Genomic DNA, 16,278 nt, shown 5'->3' with positions numbered 1-16,278 from the left:
GCCGGTGGCAGATAGGTGGTCCGCAGGAAGGTTATTCTCAGCCTGGTAGGGATAGAGACCAGATGGGGACCTCTGCTCTGGGGCTTAGGTCTCCTGAGTCGCCCTCAGGTATCAGGCAGCGGACTATGGTACCTCTTCTTCCTGGTACTGGGTCTGGAGGAGACGCACACTGGACCTGCTCCTCTACCTACGGACTGGAATCCAAGCCCATGTGCTCCCCCCCAGCAGGGGTTAATATACTCCCTGGTCAGGTGGTAGCACTCCTCCAATCACCTTCCAGCTTACTTTAAAAGAAATCATTGGTCAGTCACATTGACCAGTCACAGTGTTAACTCTTGCTTAGCAGGTAGTAGCTACAGTACTAAAGGGTTCATGACTCCCCGTAACAGCTCCTGACCTGGAGAGGACACTATTGGAAAATACCAGCCTGCCTATGCATTGGCAGGGGTGTTGCATACCCCCTTGGTAATTGAATGAACCACTATGGACGGGATGGGAATGTAGGCTAAAGCCGGCCAGCAGCATATGGCTTCCACATGGCTCATGCACGCTACAGCCTGAAGAGGCTCAAGGCCCTGGCTACAGGCACCGGGGTTGGTGTTGGACTGAGCACATAAGTGTAGAACATACAGTTGGTAGGTAACACTCTTAAACCAACTGTTTTCTTAGGAAATGTGTGGTGCTATATGCTGTAATCAGCTAGGTGTCATAATCATAAATATATATAGTGCATATATAATATACTTTACACCGTATACCTGCTGTCTGATAGTCTTACCCTAGTGTGGGACATCTAAGTGTCACTACTTAGACCCCTGGTTTACAGAGGCCACACAAATATGAAGCTTTGGTTTGAGGTGTAAGCCTGCGATCAGGATTTGACAGAAATACAATGAATGTCCCACACAGTCTTATCCTCCTGGCTGCAGAGCCTATAAAAAGGTTAATGGAAAACTAACATCAGCAATTGTGACTAACAATAGTTGTGCAAATGTCAGATTGGCTTAAACAGCCCGATGGGTACAATGCTTAGAAACGCTACATAACGTTCCAATAAACATGATGGCTGCTTATAGTAGCAATTGAAATGTCCTTTTCCTGAAAAGAAAGGAATAATATACATAGTAACAATATAGACAGTTCTGACCTGAAAGAGAAGGCAAAGATAGGGACATAGAAAAATATCAGTGTCCTACAAGGGAAGGCATAAAGTGCAAATAAATAGATTTTATTTCCCTCAAAATGTATGGACGATCAGTCTCTCAGAGAGATCACAGAGATCGTCCATCCTCTGGGCACAGTCCTTGATGAAGGAAAAAGCAAAACAATAATATACAAAGGGTCTCCTCTTGATATGAAGAAGCAGTTGTTGCTCTGCAGTCAGCAGAGAGGGGAGCTTTCGGATCACAACTGGGGAAAAGTTCAAGGAGAGTCTGTTGAGTTTTGTAATAAATAAAGGAGCAAAGGAAAGTCTCTGGCTCTGGGTCAAAATAATGTATTTGCTTAAAGGGAACCTACCACCACAAAACTACCTATAAAGGTAGATCGGGTGGTAGGTGGATCAATGGGACGTGAGGATAGCCCTTTTAAGGGCTATCCTCACGTCCCACACTTTTTTAGTAAGTTTTATGAGCCTTGTATGAAAATTTTTTTATGCGGCTACTGGGGCGTGGAGTAGCCGCATCTGAGGTTACATGGCGCGGCTACTCCACGCCCCGGTAGCCTCTTTTCCCCTCCTACTCGCCAAGATTCGTCCGACGAATGTGTGCAGCCCCGGCTTCGGAGCAGTGACCGCACAGGCGCGGGCCTGCTGTTCTGCGCATGCTCAGACGGCAGATTCGTCAGGTGAGGGCGCGCAGCTCCTTGTAGATGGTGAGTAGGAGGGGAAAAGAGGCTACCGGGGCGTGGAGTAGCTGCGCCATGTAACCTCAGATGTGGCTACTCCACAGAGGTCCTTCTCTGAAGGCGGCGCAGACTCTTGCGGGGCAGGTGCTACTTCAGAGTGCAAGGAGTAAACTCTCTGGGCATCTTAACATACAAAACGGGCATAGAACACCGGCATCTCAACGGGTACCGCTGGGTACTCACTCAGGATCAGCCTCGGTGATGGGTCAGCTCGGGTGCACAATCTCTTTTCCCGATGTCAGGCAGGCAAAAGGTGCTCAACGATGATCAGCAATGCTCCTTTCCGGTGGCTGGACACGTGCGTCAGCACTCTAGCTGGTGTGCACGTGGTCGGCAGGTTCAGGTGCCAGAATCCAAGCTGGCTGATTAACCCTCTTCCTTGCTGGGCCACAACCACTCCGGCTCCTCCTCCAAGGTACTTCACCCCAACCACGCAGGGGGTGGAGCTTAGCGAGCCAGTGAGGATTTTGGCGGGCTGGAATTCTTTGCTGCACCACACAGTCTTCCAGAGGTTAATGCTTTGGGCGCTGCAGCGCCGGATATAACCGAGCTGACACAGTTCTTTTGCAGGGATTAACCCCATGAGTGCTTGAGCAGTGCTCTACAGCTCGTGGCGAGCAGTCTTTCCTGTACACTCTTGCACAATCACTTGTCTTACCCCGGATGGTAGCACAGTCTTTTAGTAAAAGGACAGTCTATAGTGCCAGTATAAGGCACAGAAATAGATATCCTGTTCGTAACGCCACTTGCAACATCCCCCACCGACGCCTAGCCATTTCTTGGGGCCTGGAGGCAGCCGGGGCCCAGAATACCGGAGTGGCTGGCGGTTGCGGCCTAGGCACGCTGTGATCACGGTGCTTGGTATGGGGGACTGGAGGGCTGTCCTACAGCCAGGCAGGTCTCCAGCAGGTGGTGTGTGCAAGAAATATGGAGGGAGAGGCTGATGTACTGGTTCTCCCTTGGGCAACCCATGAGTGTAAGATAAGCCCTGGTTAATGGATGGGAAGCCCTTGGTGGTAACAGCCGTATCCAGGGATCAGAAAGAGGCAACGTTGTGCAAATCAACTAACGTTTCTTTATTGAACAACAGGTAGCAGGCAAAGGGCCTAAATGGTCTCACAGCAGATTCTGGTACTGGAGGGCTCATGGAGATGGTCCTCGGGAATAGCGCACCAGCCTGGTAGTAGATGCAGGGATAATGGAGATGGAGCTGTGTCCAGACAGTGGAAGCTGCAGCTCTGGATTAGAGTCTCCGGACTCAGTTCCTGGCATTGGGTTCTGTGTCAGCACTAAAGGCGTCCTGTGCACTGACTTCTCTAACAGACAAAGACCATGAGGCCAGATAGACCAGCTAAGACTGGACTAAGACCAGGTGCTCCCCATGTGCTGCACAGGGGTTTTATCCTCCCCCTGGTCAGTTGGTAGCACCTCTCCAATTACACTCCAGTCTACAATACAGTCACATCATTGGTCTATAGCTTACACCCACTTAACTATTGCCCGTTCAGGCAGAGGCTACAGCTGCTATTACATAATCTCTCAGTGCTAGAAACTTTCTACAGGGAAATGACTCCCTCTGAAAGCTCCTTACCTGGAGAGGGCGCTATTCGCACCTACTGGCAGGGGTGTTGCACTAGCTAAAGTATTGGCTGCCCGATTCTCTAATGTAATTACAGTAATTATCCTTCGCCCACATCGGGATGAACACTTTGGGTGGATGGGCACAGGAGCGTCTGGCAGCAGTGCGGGAGGCGTCACAGCCGCTGCACAGAAGGTGGTGCAGCTAAACCTCCTTTAGCAGCAGCACGAACCAGGGACTGGCTTCACCGGCCCCAGTATGACCGCGAGTGGTAGCAGCTGTATGACACGGCCGCCGGCACTGATGGGAACAAGCGCTGAGGCTACGACTACCTACCAGAGCAACCTACCCCAGAGCCGGAGGGGGTGGACACTTCTGTGTGCCTCTGCAAGCAGGGAGGACAGCAGAGCTGAGGCTACGACTACCTACCAGAGCAACCCACCCCAGAGCCGGAGGGGGTGGACACTTCTGTGTGCCTCTGCAAGCAGGGAGGACAGCAGAGCTGAGGCTACGACTACCTACCAGAGCAACCCACCCCAGAGCCGGAGGGGGTGGACACTTCTGTGTGCCTCTGCAAGCAGGGAGGACAGCAGCCCTGAGGGTGAAGACACACATGACGTTTTTGGGCCGTTTTTACTAAGTGCGTTTTCAGATCGTTAAAAACGCATGCGTTAAAAAACGCATCCGGTTTTTAAAAACGCATGCGTTTTTTTAAAACGCATGCGTTTTTGTCCGTTTTTCATTGCGCCATTTCGGAAAAACGGACAAAAACGCATGCGTTTTCAAAAAACGAGTGCGTTTTTAAAAAACGGATGCGTTTTTTTACGCATGCGTTTTTAACGATCTGAAAACGCACTTAGTAAAAACGGCCCAAAAATGGCCCAAAAACGTGTGTGTCTTCACCCTGAGGCTACGACTACCTACCAGAGCAACCTACCCCAGAGCCGGAGGGGGTGAACACTTCTGTGTGCCTCTGCAAGCAGGGAGGACAGCAGGCAGATCCTTTGTCGTGGAGATGTCGTCGCACAGCGTTGTCTGGGGCCATGGCAGGAACAGCTCTCTGCAAGTTTTTTTTTTTTTTGATTTCCAGAAAAAGAGGGTAAGTTCCCCCACCAGGGCACTTTTATGCATGTTACTCCACCCAGGGCCACCTACTCCCTCAGCCAGGGCCACCGTCACGTAGCCCTCGTATTACTACCGCACGAGAGGCCAGACTCTAGCGGACCACAGGATCCTCCCTGGCGCCTGCACACAGTCATTAGCCCGATGGCTCCGCACCCATCACAATGTGCCGTTACCTACTATATATAATCAGTTATATAAAATATATAATTCAGTGCTGGAGACTAGTGAAGAGGGAACACAGGTCCCGAAACACGAATGATGGAGGCTGCCCTGCGATGACTGCCCATACTGCCTGCTGAGGAGTCACACAAGTCTGAAGACAAAAAGAACCTGAGCAAAACTATTACATTGTCTATACACTCACCGGCCACTTTATTAGGTACACCTGTCCAACTGCTCGTTAACACTTAATTTCTAATCAGCCAATCACATGGTGGCAGTGCATTTAGGCATGTAGACATGGTCAAGACAATCTCCTGCAGTTCTCCCGAGCATCAGTATGGGGAAGAAAGGTGATTTGTGGCCTGTGAACGTGGCATGGTTGTTGGTGCCAGAAGGGCTGGTCTGAGTATTTCAGAAACTGCTGATCGACTGGGATTTTCACGCACAACCATCTCTAGGGTTTACAGAGAATGGTCCGAAAAAGAAAAAACATCCAGTGAGCGGCAGTTCTGTGGGCGGAAATGCCTTGTTGATGCCAGAGGTAGGCAGAAGAGCATCTCTGAACGCACAGTACGTCCAACTCTGAGGCAGATGGGCTACAGCAGCAGAAGACCACACTGGGTGCCACTCCTTTCAGCTAAGAACAGGAAACTGAGGCTACAATTTGCACAAGCTCATTGAAATTGGACAGTAGAAGATTGGAAAAACGTTGCCTGGTCTGATGAGTCTCGATTTCTGCTGCTACATTCGGATGGTAGGGTCAGAATTTGGTACAACAACATGAAAGCATGGATCCATCCTGCCTTGTATCAGCGGCTCAGGCTGGTGCTGGTGGTGTCATGGATCCATCCTGCCTTGTATCAGCGGGTCAGGCTGGTGGTGGTGGTGTCATGGATCCATCCTGCCTTGTATCAGCAAGTCAGGCTGGTGGTGGTGGTGTCATGGATCCATCCTGCCTTGTATCAGCGGGTCAGGCTGGTGGTGGTGGTGTCATGGATCCATCCTGCCTTGTATCAGCGGCTCAGGCTGGTGGTGGTGGTGTCATGGATCCATCCTGCCTTGTATCAGCGGCTCAGGCTGGTGGTGGTGGTGTCATGGATCCATCCTGCCTTGTATCAGCGGCTCAGGCTGGTGGTGCTGGTGTCATGGATCCATCCTGCCTTGTATCAGCGGGTCAGGCTGGTGCTGGTGGTGTCATGGATCCATCCTGCCTTGTATCAGCGGCTCAGGCTGGTGGTGCTGGTGTCATGGATCCATCCTGCCTTGTATCAGCGGGTCAGGCTGGTGGTGGTGGTGTCATGGATCCATCCTGCCTTGTATCAGCGGGTCAGGCTGGTGCTGGTGGTGGTGTCATGGATCCATCCTGCCTTGTATCAGCGGGTCAGGCTGGTGGTGGTGGTGTCATGGATCCATCCTGCCTTGTATCAGCGGGTCAGGCTGGTGGTGGTGGTGTCATGGATCCATCCTGCCTTGTATCAGCGGGTCAGGCTGGTGCTGGTGGTGTCATGGATCCATCCTGCCTTGTATCAGCGGGTCAGGCTGGTGGTGGTGGTGTCATGGATCCATCCTGCCTTGTATCAGCGGCTCAGGCTGGTGGTGGTGGTGTCATGGATCCATCCTGCCTTGTATCAGCGGGTCAGGCTGGTGGTGGTGGTGTCATGGATCCATCCTGCCTTGTATCAGCGGCTCAGGCTGGTGGTGGTGGTGTCATGGATCCATCCTGCCTTGTATCAGCGGGTCAGGCTGGAGGTGGTGGTGTCATGGATCCATCCTGCCTTGTATCAGCGGCTCAGGCTGGTGCTGGTGGTGTCATGGATCCATCCTGCCTTGTATCAGCGGCTCAGGCTGGTGGTGGTGGTGTCATGGATCCATCCTGCCTTGTATCAGCGGGTCAGGCTGGTGGTGGTGGTGTCATGGATCCATCCTGCCTTGTATCAGCGGGTCAGGCTGGTGGTGGTGGTGTCATGGATCCATCCTGCCTTGTATCAGCGGCTCAGGCTGGTGGTGGTGGTGTCATGGATCCATCCTGCCTTGTATCAGCGGCTCAGGCTGGTGGTGGTGGTGTCATGGATCCATCCTGCCTTGTATCAGCGGGTCAGGCTGGTGGTGGTGGTGTCATGGATCCATCCTGCCTTGTATCAGCGGCTCAGGCTGGTGGTGGTGGTGTCATGGATCCATCCTGCCTTGTATCAGCGGCTCAGGCTGGTGGTGGTGGTGTCATGGATCCATCCTGCCTTGTATCAGCGGGTCAGGCTGGTGGTGGTGGTGTCATGGATCCATCCTGCCTTGTATCAGCGGCTCAGGCTGGTGGTGGTGGTGTCATGGATCCATCCTGCCTTGTATCAGCGGGTCAGGCTGGAGGTGGTGGTGTCATGGATCCATCCTGCCTTGTATCAGCGGCTCAGGCTGGTGCTGGTGGTGTCATGGATCCATCCTGCCTTGTATCAGCGGCTCAGGCTGGTGGTGGTGGTGTCATGGATCCATCCTGCCTTGTATCAGCGGGTCAGGCTGGTGGTGGTGGTGTCATGGATCCATCCTGCCTTGTATCAGCGGGTCAGGCTGGTGGTGGTGGTGTCATGGATCCATCCTGCCTTGTATCAGCGGCTCAGGCTGGTGGTGGTGGTGTCATGGATCCATCCTGCCTTGTATCAGCGGCTCAGGCTGGTGGTGGTGGTGTCATGGATCCATCCTGCCTTGTATCAGCGGGTCAGGCTGGTGGTGGTGGTGTCATGGATCCATCCTGCCTTGTATCAGCGGCTCAGGCTGGTGGTGGTGGTGTCATGGATCCATCCTGCCTTGTATCAGCGGGTCAGGCTGGTGCTGGTGTCATGGATCCATCCTGCCTTGTATCAGCGGCTCAGGCTGGTGCTGGTGGTGTCATGGATCCATCCTGCCTTGTATCAGCGGCTCAGGCTGGTGGTGGTGGTGTCATGGATCCATCCTGCCTTGTATCAGCGGGTCAGGCTGGTGGTGCTGGTGTCATGGATCCATCCTGCCTTGTATCAGCGGCTCAGGCTGGTGGTGGTGGTGTCATGGATCCATCCTGCCTTGTATCAGCGGGTCAGGCTGGTGGTGGTGGTGTCATGGATCCATCCTGCCTTGTATCAGCGGGTCAGGCTGGTGGTGTCATGGATCCATCCTGCCTTGTATCAGCGGGTCAGGCTGGTGGTGGTGGTGTCATGGATCCATCCTGTCTTGTATCAGCGGGTCAGGCTGGTGGTGGTGGTGTCATGGATCCATCCTGCCTTGTATCAGCGGGTCAGGCTGGTGGTGGTGGTGTCATGGATCCATCCTGCCTTGTATCAGCGGCTCAGGCTGGTGGTGGTGGTGTCATGGATCCATCCTGCCTTGTATCAGCGGCTCAGGCTGGTGGTGGTGGTGTCATGGATCCATCCTGCCTTGTATCAGCGGGTCAGGCTGGTGGTGGTGGTGTCATGGATCCATCCTGCCTTGTATCAGCGGGTCAGGCTGGTGGTGGTGTCATGGATCCATCCTGCCTTGTATCAGCGGGTCAGGCTGGTGGTGGTGGTGTCATGGATCCATCCTGCCTTGTATCAGCAGGTCAGGCTGGTGGTGTCATGGATCCATCCTGCCTTGTATCAGCGGCTCAGGCTGGTGGTGGTGGTGTCATGGATCCATCCTGCCTTGTATCAGCGGCTCAGGCTGGTGGTGCTGGTGTCATGGATCCATCCTGCCTTGTATCAGCGGGTCAGGCTGGTGGTGGTGGTGTCATGGATCCATCCTGCCTTGTATCAGCGGCTCAGGCTGGTGGTGGTGGTGTCATGGATCCATCCTGCCTTGTATCAGCGGCTCAGGCTGGTGGTGGTGGTGTCATGGATCCATCCTGCCTTGTATCAGCGGCTCAGGCTGGTGGTGGTGGTGTCATGGATCCATCCTGCCTTGTATCAGCGGCTCAGGCTGGTGGTGGTGGTGTCATGGATCCATCCTGCCTTGTATCAGCGGCTCAGGCTGGTGGTGGTGGTGTCATGGATCCATCCTGCCTTGTATCAGCGGGTCAGGCTGGTGGTGGTGGTGTCATGGATCCATCCTGCCTTGTATCAGCGGGTCAGGCTGGTGGTGGTGGTGTCATGGATCCATCCTGCCTTGTATCAGCGGCTCAGGCTGGTGGTGCTGGTGTCATGGTATTGTTGCTGCCCATGTCCATCCCTTTATGAGCACAATGTACCCTGTAACATCTGATGGCTACTTTCAGCAGGATAATGCGCCATGTCATAAAGCTGGAATCATCTCAGACTGGTTTCTTGAACATGACAATGAGGTCACTGGACACAAATGGCCTCCACAGTCACCAGATCTCAATCCAATAGAGCATCTTTGGGATGTGGTGGAACGGGAGATTCGCATCATGGATGTGCAGCCGACAAATCTGCGGCAACTGTGTGATGCCATCATGTCACTATGGAGCAAAATCTCTGAGGAGAGGGAAGCGAGGGAAGCCGAGCCTCACGTGTTATACACAGCCACACGAAGCGATGGAAGCCGAGCCTCACGTGTTATACACAGCCACACGAAGCGATGGAAGCCGAGCCTCACGTGTTATACACAGCCACACGAAGCGAGGGAAGCCGAGCCTCACGTGTTATACACAGCCACACGAAGCGAGGGAAGCCGAGCCTCACGTGTTATACACAGCCACACGAAGCGAGGGAAGCCGAGCCTCACGTGTTATACACAGCCACACGAAGCGAGGGAAGCCGAGCCTCACGTGTTATACACAGCGACAGGAAGCGAGGGAAGCCGAGCCTCACGTGTTATACACAGCCACACGAAGCGAGGGAAGCCGAGCCTCACGTGTTATACACAGCCACACGAAGCGAGGGAAGCCGAGCCTCACGTGTTATACACAGCCACACGAAGCGAGGGAAGCCGAGCCTCACGTGTTATACACAGCCACACGAAGCGAGGGAAGCCGAGCCTCACGTGTTATACACAGCCACACGAAGCGAGGGAAGCCGAGCCTCACGTGTTATACACAGCCACACGAAGCGAGGGAAGCCGAGCCTCACGTGTTATACACAGCCACACGAAGCGAGGGAAGCCGAGCCTCACGTGTTATACACAGCCACACGAAGCGAGGGAAGCCGAGCCTCACGTGTTATACACAGCCACACGAAGCGAGGGAAGCCGAGCCTCACGTGTTATACACAGCCACACGAAGCGAGGGAAGCCGAGCCTCACGTGTTATACACAGCGACAGGAAACGAGGGAAGCCGAGCCTCACGTGTTATACACAGCGACAGGAAACGAGGGAAGCCGAGCCTCACGTGTTATACACAGCCACACGAAGCGAGGGAAGCCGAGCCTCACGTGTTATACACAGCCACACGAAGCGAGGGAAGCCGAGCCTCACGTGTTATACACAGCCACACGAAGCGAGGGAAGCCGAGCCTCACGTGTTATACACAGCCACACGAAGCGAGGGAAGCCGAGCCTCACGTGTTATACACAGCCACACGAAGCGAGGGAAGCCGAGCCTCACGTGTTATACACAGCCACACGAAGCGAGGGAAGCCGAGCCTCACGTGTTATACACAGCGACAGGAAGCGAGGGAAGCCGAGCCTCACGTGTTATACACAGCGACAGGAAACGAGGGAAGCCGAGCCTCACGTGTTATACACAGCGACAGGAAACGAGGGAAGCCGAGCCTCACGTGTTATACACAGCGACAGGAAACGAGGGAAGCCGAGCCTCACGTGTTATACACAGCCACACGAAGCGAGGGAAGCCGAGCCTCACGTGTTATACACAGCAACACGAAGCGAGGGAAGCTATTACCGGGTTGGTTCCTCACCCTATATGATCCCGTTACGGCCCGGGCTTATATTACAGGAGAACTGGTGGCAGCTCCTTGGGGTTGTGATTAATTGTTGTGTCACATCCGGAGGTCGTGCCGGTGACTCTAATCACTTCCTGCGTTCTGGGAGTGTCTATAAAAAGATGACCTAATTGACCTTGTGTCCCCTTCAGGGGTCCTAAACGTCACGTTTTCCTTCCCAGGGATAATCCATTATAATTGGCGCTGTATTATGTTTTGCAGTAGATGATGGTCTCTTCTTCTCTGCTGATCACGTCCCATTTATGTTTATTTCCTCTACAGAAACACCTGTTATCTGAAAAGTCTATTGTCCATCCCACTGCCGCAGATCATCAAATATTCCCCCGGCGTCACGTCTGGCTTCCCACAAAGAAGCTGCAAGGGTCCGGCATCAGGTGAGGGTCCGGCATTAGGTGAGGGTCCAGCATCAGGTGAGGGTCCACGAGGGTCTGGCATCAGGTGAGGGTCTGGCTTCAGGTGAGGGTCCAGCATCAGGCGAGGGTCCAGCATCAGGTGAGGGTCCGGCATCAGGTGAGGGTCCGGCATCAGGTGAGGGTCCACGAGGGTCCGGCATCAGGTGAGGGTCTGGCTTCAGGTGAGGGTCCAGCATCAGGTGAGGGTCCGGCATCAGGTGAGGGTCCACGAGGGTCCGGCATCAGGTGAGGGTCCGGCATCAGGTGAGGGTCCACGAGGGTCCAGCATCAGGTGAGGGTCCGGCATCAGGTGAGGGTCCACGAGGGTCCAGCATCAGGTGAGGGTCCGGCATCAGGTGAGGGTCCACGAGGGTCCAGCATCAGGTGAGGGTCCGGCATCAGGTGAGGGTCCACGAGGGTCCAGCATCAGGTGAGGGTCCGGCATCAGGTGAGGGTCCGGCATCAGGTGAGGGTCCACGAGGGTCCAGCATCAGGTGAGGGTCCGGCATCAGGTGAGGTTCCACGAGGGTCCAGCATCAGGTGAGGGTCCGGCATCAGGTGAGGGTCCACGAGGGTCCAGCATCAGGTGAGGGTCCGGCTTCAGGTGAGGGTCCGGCATCAGGTGAGGGTCCACGAGGGTCCAGCATCAGGTGAGGGTCCACGAGGGTCCAGCATCAGGTGAGGGTCCGGCTTCAGGTGAGGGTCCACGAGGGTCCAGCATCAGGTGAGGGCTTCCAGCATCAGGTGAGGGTCCGGCATCAGGTGAGGGTCCACGAGGGTCCAGCATCAGGTGAGGGTCCGGCATCAGGTGAGGGTCCACGAGGGTCCAGCATCAGGTGAGGGCTTCCAGCATCAGGTGAGGGTCCGGCATCAGGTTAGGGTCCACGAGGGTCCAGCATCAGGTGAGGGTCCGGCTTCAGGTGAGTGCTTCCAGTGTCGACTGAGGGTCCAGCATCAGGCGAGGGTCCAGCGTAGGGATAACATCAGGGTAAGTATCAGGGAATGTCCATTAGCAGTGAGTTTCCTGCATCCCTGATGGTCAAGTGGTTAACAAGGTTTTCCAGGATCAGTGTCCGGGGCTCCGAATCACCAGGTGAGGGACTCGCTCTAATGTAAGAGGCTGCCCAGGGCTAAGGGTGATTTTTTTTTAAGCAATCCGTTAAAAAACGCAGCCGTCTTTGACAGGTTTTCCGAATTTGCGCAATAAAAAATGGACAAAAACGAATGCGTTTTCGAAAAACACATGCCTTTTTAAAAAACATGTTTTTTTTAACACATGCGTTTTTTTAACGGACTGCTTAAAAAAGGGACCAAAAACGGTTTCAAACCGCCACGTGTGGCCTCACCCTTAGGGTGGTGACACATGTGGCGTTTTTAGGCTGTTTTTTAACGCATGTGTCTTTTCCCGATCTGAAAACGCACTACTAAAAACGACCTAAAAACGCCACGTGTGTCACCACCCTAAGGGTGTAACCTATGACATCACAATAAAACCAATGACATCACATGTTTTCATTTGTTTTCCCAGATTCTCCCCCGGATGTGCTGCCTTCCTGTGAGTATTAACTCCTAACTCATCAATGAGGACACATTTATTAAAGGGGTTGTCCCGCGCTGCCCCCTCTTCGCTCCTCGTTCAGCTTTCTGTGGGACTTTGCAGGTTCTTTTCAGTGTAAACTGCTTGTACAGGTATTTATAAAGTGTACAACAGAATTCTGTCTCACGCCTCATGTTAAAGGTGCACCAAAAAAAAAGTTGGTGCCCTCTGTCGGAGCAGTGAGGGGAGATTCATTCAAGTGCTCAGAAATCCTGAACCCGGGGCCCCCTGCACAATACAATGTGCCCCAGTGTCTATAGGGCGATGAGAAACGGACACTATGAGGTCCTCGGGGGTGGAGTCTGTATTGTGATCAGAGTGTGAGGTAGAAGGAGTCAGTTTCCTAGATGATGATCAGTCTATGAGGCTTTAGAATTGTACCCAAAATATAAATCCTTCGATCAAAGAGCAACTTTATGAGGTCTTCAGGGGAAGAGACTGTGATTATCAGACACAGGAGTCTGCAATGTTCCTAGAGCCCCAGGTGTAAAGCCTGTACTATTAAGCACAGGATGTATAGTGATCAGAGCCTGCCTCTATAAGATCCTCAGGGGCTGAGTCTGTACTGTTATTATACACAGGATGTATACAGTGATCAGAGCCTGCCTCTATAAGATCCTCAGGGGAGGAGTCTGTACTATTATACACAGGATGTATAGTGATCAGAACCTGCCTTTATAAGATCCTCAGGGGAAGAGTCTGTACTGTTATTATACACAGGATGTATAGTGATCAGAACCTGCCTCTATAAGATCCTCAGGGGAGGAGTCTGTACTATTATACACAGGATGTATAGTGATCAGAACCTGCCTTTATAAGATCCTCAGGGGAGGAGTCTGTACTATTATACACAGGATGTACAGTGATCAGAGCCTGCCTCTATAAGATCCTCAAGGGAGGAGGCTGTACTGTTAGTAGACACAGGATGTATAGTGATCAGAACCTGCCTCTATAAGATCCTCAGGGGAGGAGTCTGTACTGTTATTAGACACAGGATGTATAGTGATCAGAATCTGCCTCTATAAGAACCTCAGGGGAAGAGTCTGTACTGTTATTATACACAGGATGTATACAGTGATCAGAGCCGGCCTCTATAAGATCCTCAGGGGAGGAGTCTGTACTATTATACACAGGATGTACAGTGATCAGAGCCTGCCTCTATAAGAACCTCAAGGGAGGAGGCTGTACTGTTAGTAGACACAGGACGTATACAGTGATCAGACCCTGCCTCTATAAGTTCCTCAGGGGTGGAGTCTGTACTGTTATTAGACACAGGATTTATATAGTGATCAGAGCCTGCCTCTATAAGAACCTCAGGGGAGAAGTCTGTATTTTAATTAGATACAGGATGTATAGTAATCAGACCCTGCCTCTATAAGATCCTCAGGGGAGGAGTCTGTATTATACACAGGATGTATATTGATCAGAACCTGCCTCTATAAGATCCTCAGGGGAGGAGTCTGTACTGTTATTATACACAGGATGTATACAGTGATCAGACCCTGCCTCTAAGATCCTCAGGGGAGGAGTCTGTACTGTTATTATACACAGGATGTATACAGTGATCAGACCCTGCCTCTATAAGATCCTCAGGGGAGGAGTCTGTACTGTTATTATACACAGGATGTATACAGTGATCAGACCCTGCCTCTATAAGATCCTCAGGGGAGGAGTCTGTACTGTTATTATACACAGGATGTATACAGTGATCAGACCCTGCCTCTATAAGATCCTCAGGGGAGGAGTCTGTACTGTTATTATACACAGGATGTATACAGTGATCAGACCCTGCCTCTATAAGATCCTCAGGGGAGGAGTCTGTACTGTTATTATACACAGGATGTATACAGTGATCAGACCCTGCCTCTAAGATCCTCAGGGGAGGAGTCTGTACTGTTATTATACACAGGATGTATACAGTGATCAGACCCTGCCTCTATAAGATCCTCAGGGGAGGAGTCTGTACTGTTATTATACACAGGATGTATACAGTGATCAGACCCTGCCTCAATAAGATCCTCAGGGGAGGAGTCTGTACTGTTATTATACACAGGATGTATACAGTGATCAGACCCTGCCTCTATAAGATCCTCAGGGGAGGAGTCTGTACTGTTATTATACACAGGATGTATACAGTGATCAGACCCTGCCTCTATAAGATCCTCAGGAGAGGAGTCTGTACTGTTATTAGACACAGGATGTACAGTGGTCAGAGCCTGCCTCTATAAGATCCTCAGGGGCGGAGTCTGTACTGTTATTATACACAGGATGTATAGTAATCAGACCCTGCCTCTATAAGATCCTCAGGGGAGGAGTCTGCACTGTTAGTAGACAAAGGACATATAGAGGCAGGCTCTGATCACTGTATAAGTTCCTCAGGGGAGGAGTCTGTATTATACACAGGATGTATACAGTGATCAGAGCCTGCCTCTATAGGATCCTCAGGGGCTGAGTCTGTACTGTTATTATACACAGGATGTATAGTGATCAGAACCTGCCTCTACAAGATCCTCAGGGGAGGAGGCTGTACTGTTAGTAGACAAAGGACGTATACAGTGATCAGAGCCTGCCTCTATAAGTTCCTCAGGGGAGGAGTCTGTATTATACACAGGATGTACAGTGATCAGAGCCTGCCTCTATAAGTTCCTCAGGGGCGGAGTCTGTACTGTTATTAGACACAGGATGTATAGCGATCAGAACCTGCCTCTATAAGTTCCTCAGGGGAGGAGTCTGCACTGTAATTCCTCAGGAGCGGAATCTGTACTGTTATTAGACACAGGATGTATACAGAGATCAGAGCCTGCCTCTATAGGTTCCTCAGGGGAGGAGTCTGTACTGTTATTAGACACAGGATGTATACAGAGATCAGAGCCTGCCTCTATAGGTTCCTCAGGGGAGGAGTCTGTACTGTTATTAGACACAGGATGTATAGTAATCAGACCCTGCCTCTATAGGTTCCTCAGGGGTGGAGTCTGTACTGTATACAGCGACTAGAGTCTATGTGGGGGATTTATCAGAAATGTCTGGGAGCAGAACTTTTCAGGTTTTTCATGGTAACCAATCAGAGCTCAGCTTTAATTTTATATACAGCTGAGAGAAGATGAAAGCCGAGCTGTGATTGGTTGCCATGGGTAATTAGAATAATTCTGCTGTCAGACACTTGCATGTCCCCCTATGTGTATATATATGTGTGTGTGTGTGTGTGTGTGTGTGTGTACAGGGTCTGTATTCTCCACATCAGATGCCTGTGTATACGGTGACCTGTGTCTCCTAGTAATGTCCTGTATACTGTGTCCTCCACAGGTTAACGCAGAGCAGTGACCTCAGATAACCTCTGCCCCCCTGATGTATGGACCCCCAGTACATGAGCCGCGCACCCCAAAACCTGGAGAAACAATAACAATAAGCGCTAAACGTGTGATTAGTAATTATAATAAAATGCATCCTGATGACTCCGCCTCTTACTTCCTGCGCACAACACTCTGGGCCCAGCGGTACCAGACATGGCAGAACCAGGTCCAGTCACCTCCTCCCAGCACCTGAGTCCATCCTGAGCCTGAGGGGAAGAGCACCGGCCGCTCCGGCATGTCCTCCTCCTCCTCCACAATGATGGATTGTCTGCAGATTGTCGTCTCCCCCAGACATTGTGGTCACACTCGT

At 52.2% G+C, this 16,278-nt stretch overlaps 1 protein-coding gene across 1 annotated transcript in view; it reads left to right on the top strand.

The window, feature by feature from the left end:
- Positions 1–16,070, top strand: part of LOC140084717 (plasma kallikrein-like) — a 48,110-nt gene extending 32,040 nt beyond the window's left edge. Inside the window, exons 17-19 of the mRNA XM_072126475.1 lie at positions 10,891–11,003; positions 12,550–12,576; positions 15,922–16,070. Coding sequence (XP_071982576.1) covers positions 10,891–11,003; positions 12,550–12,576; positions 15,922–15,926 — 145 coding nt within the window. The 3' untranslated portion in view covers positions 15,927–16,070. The remainder of the gene's footprint in view (positions 1–10,890; positions 11,004–12,549; positions 12,577–15,921) is intronic.
- Positions 16,071–16,278: the final 208 nt, after the last annotated feature.

This window comes from Engystomops pustulosus, chromosome 1, assembly GCF_040894005.1.
Source record: "Engystomops pustulosus chromosome 1, aEngPut4.maternal, whole genome shotgun sequence".
Taxonomy (NCBI): domain Eukaryota; kingdom Metazoa; phylum Chordata; class Amphibia; order Anura; family Leptodactylidae; genus Engystomops; species Engystomops pustulosus.
The sequence above is the reverse complement of the archived record's forward strand: the minus strand, read 5'-3'. Positions and strand labels throughout refer to the sequence as shown.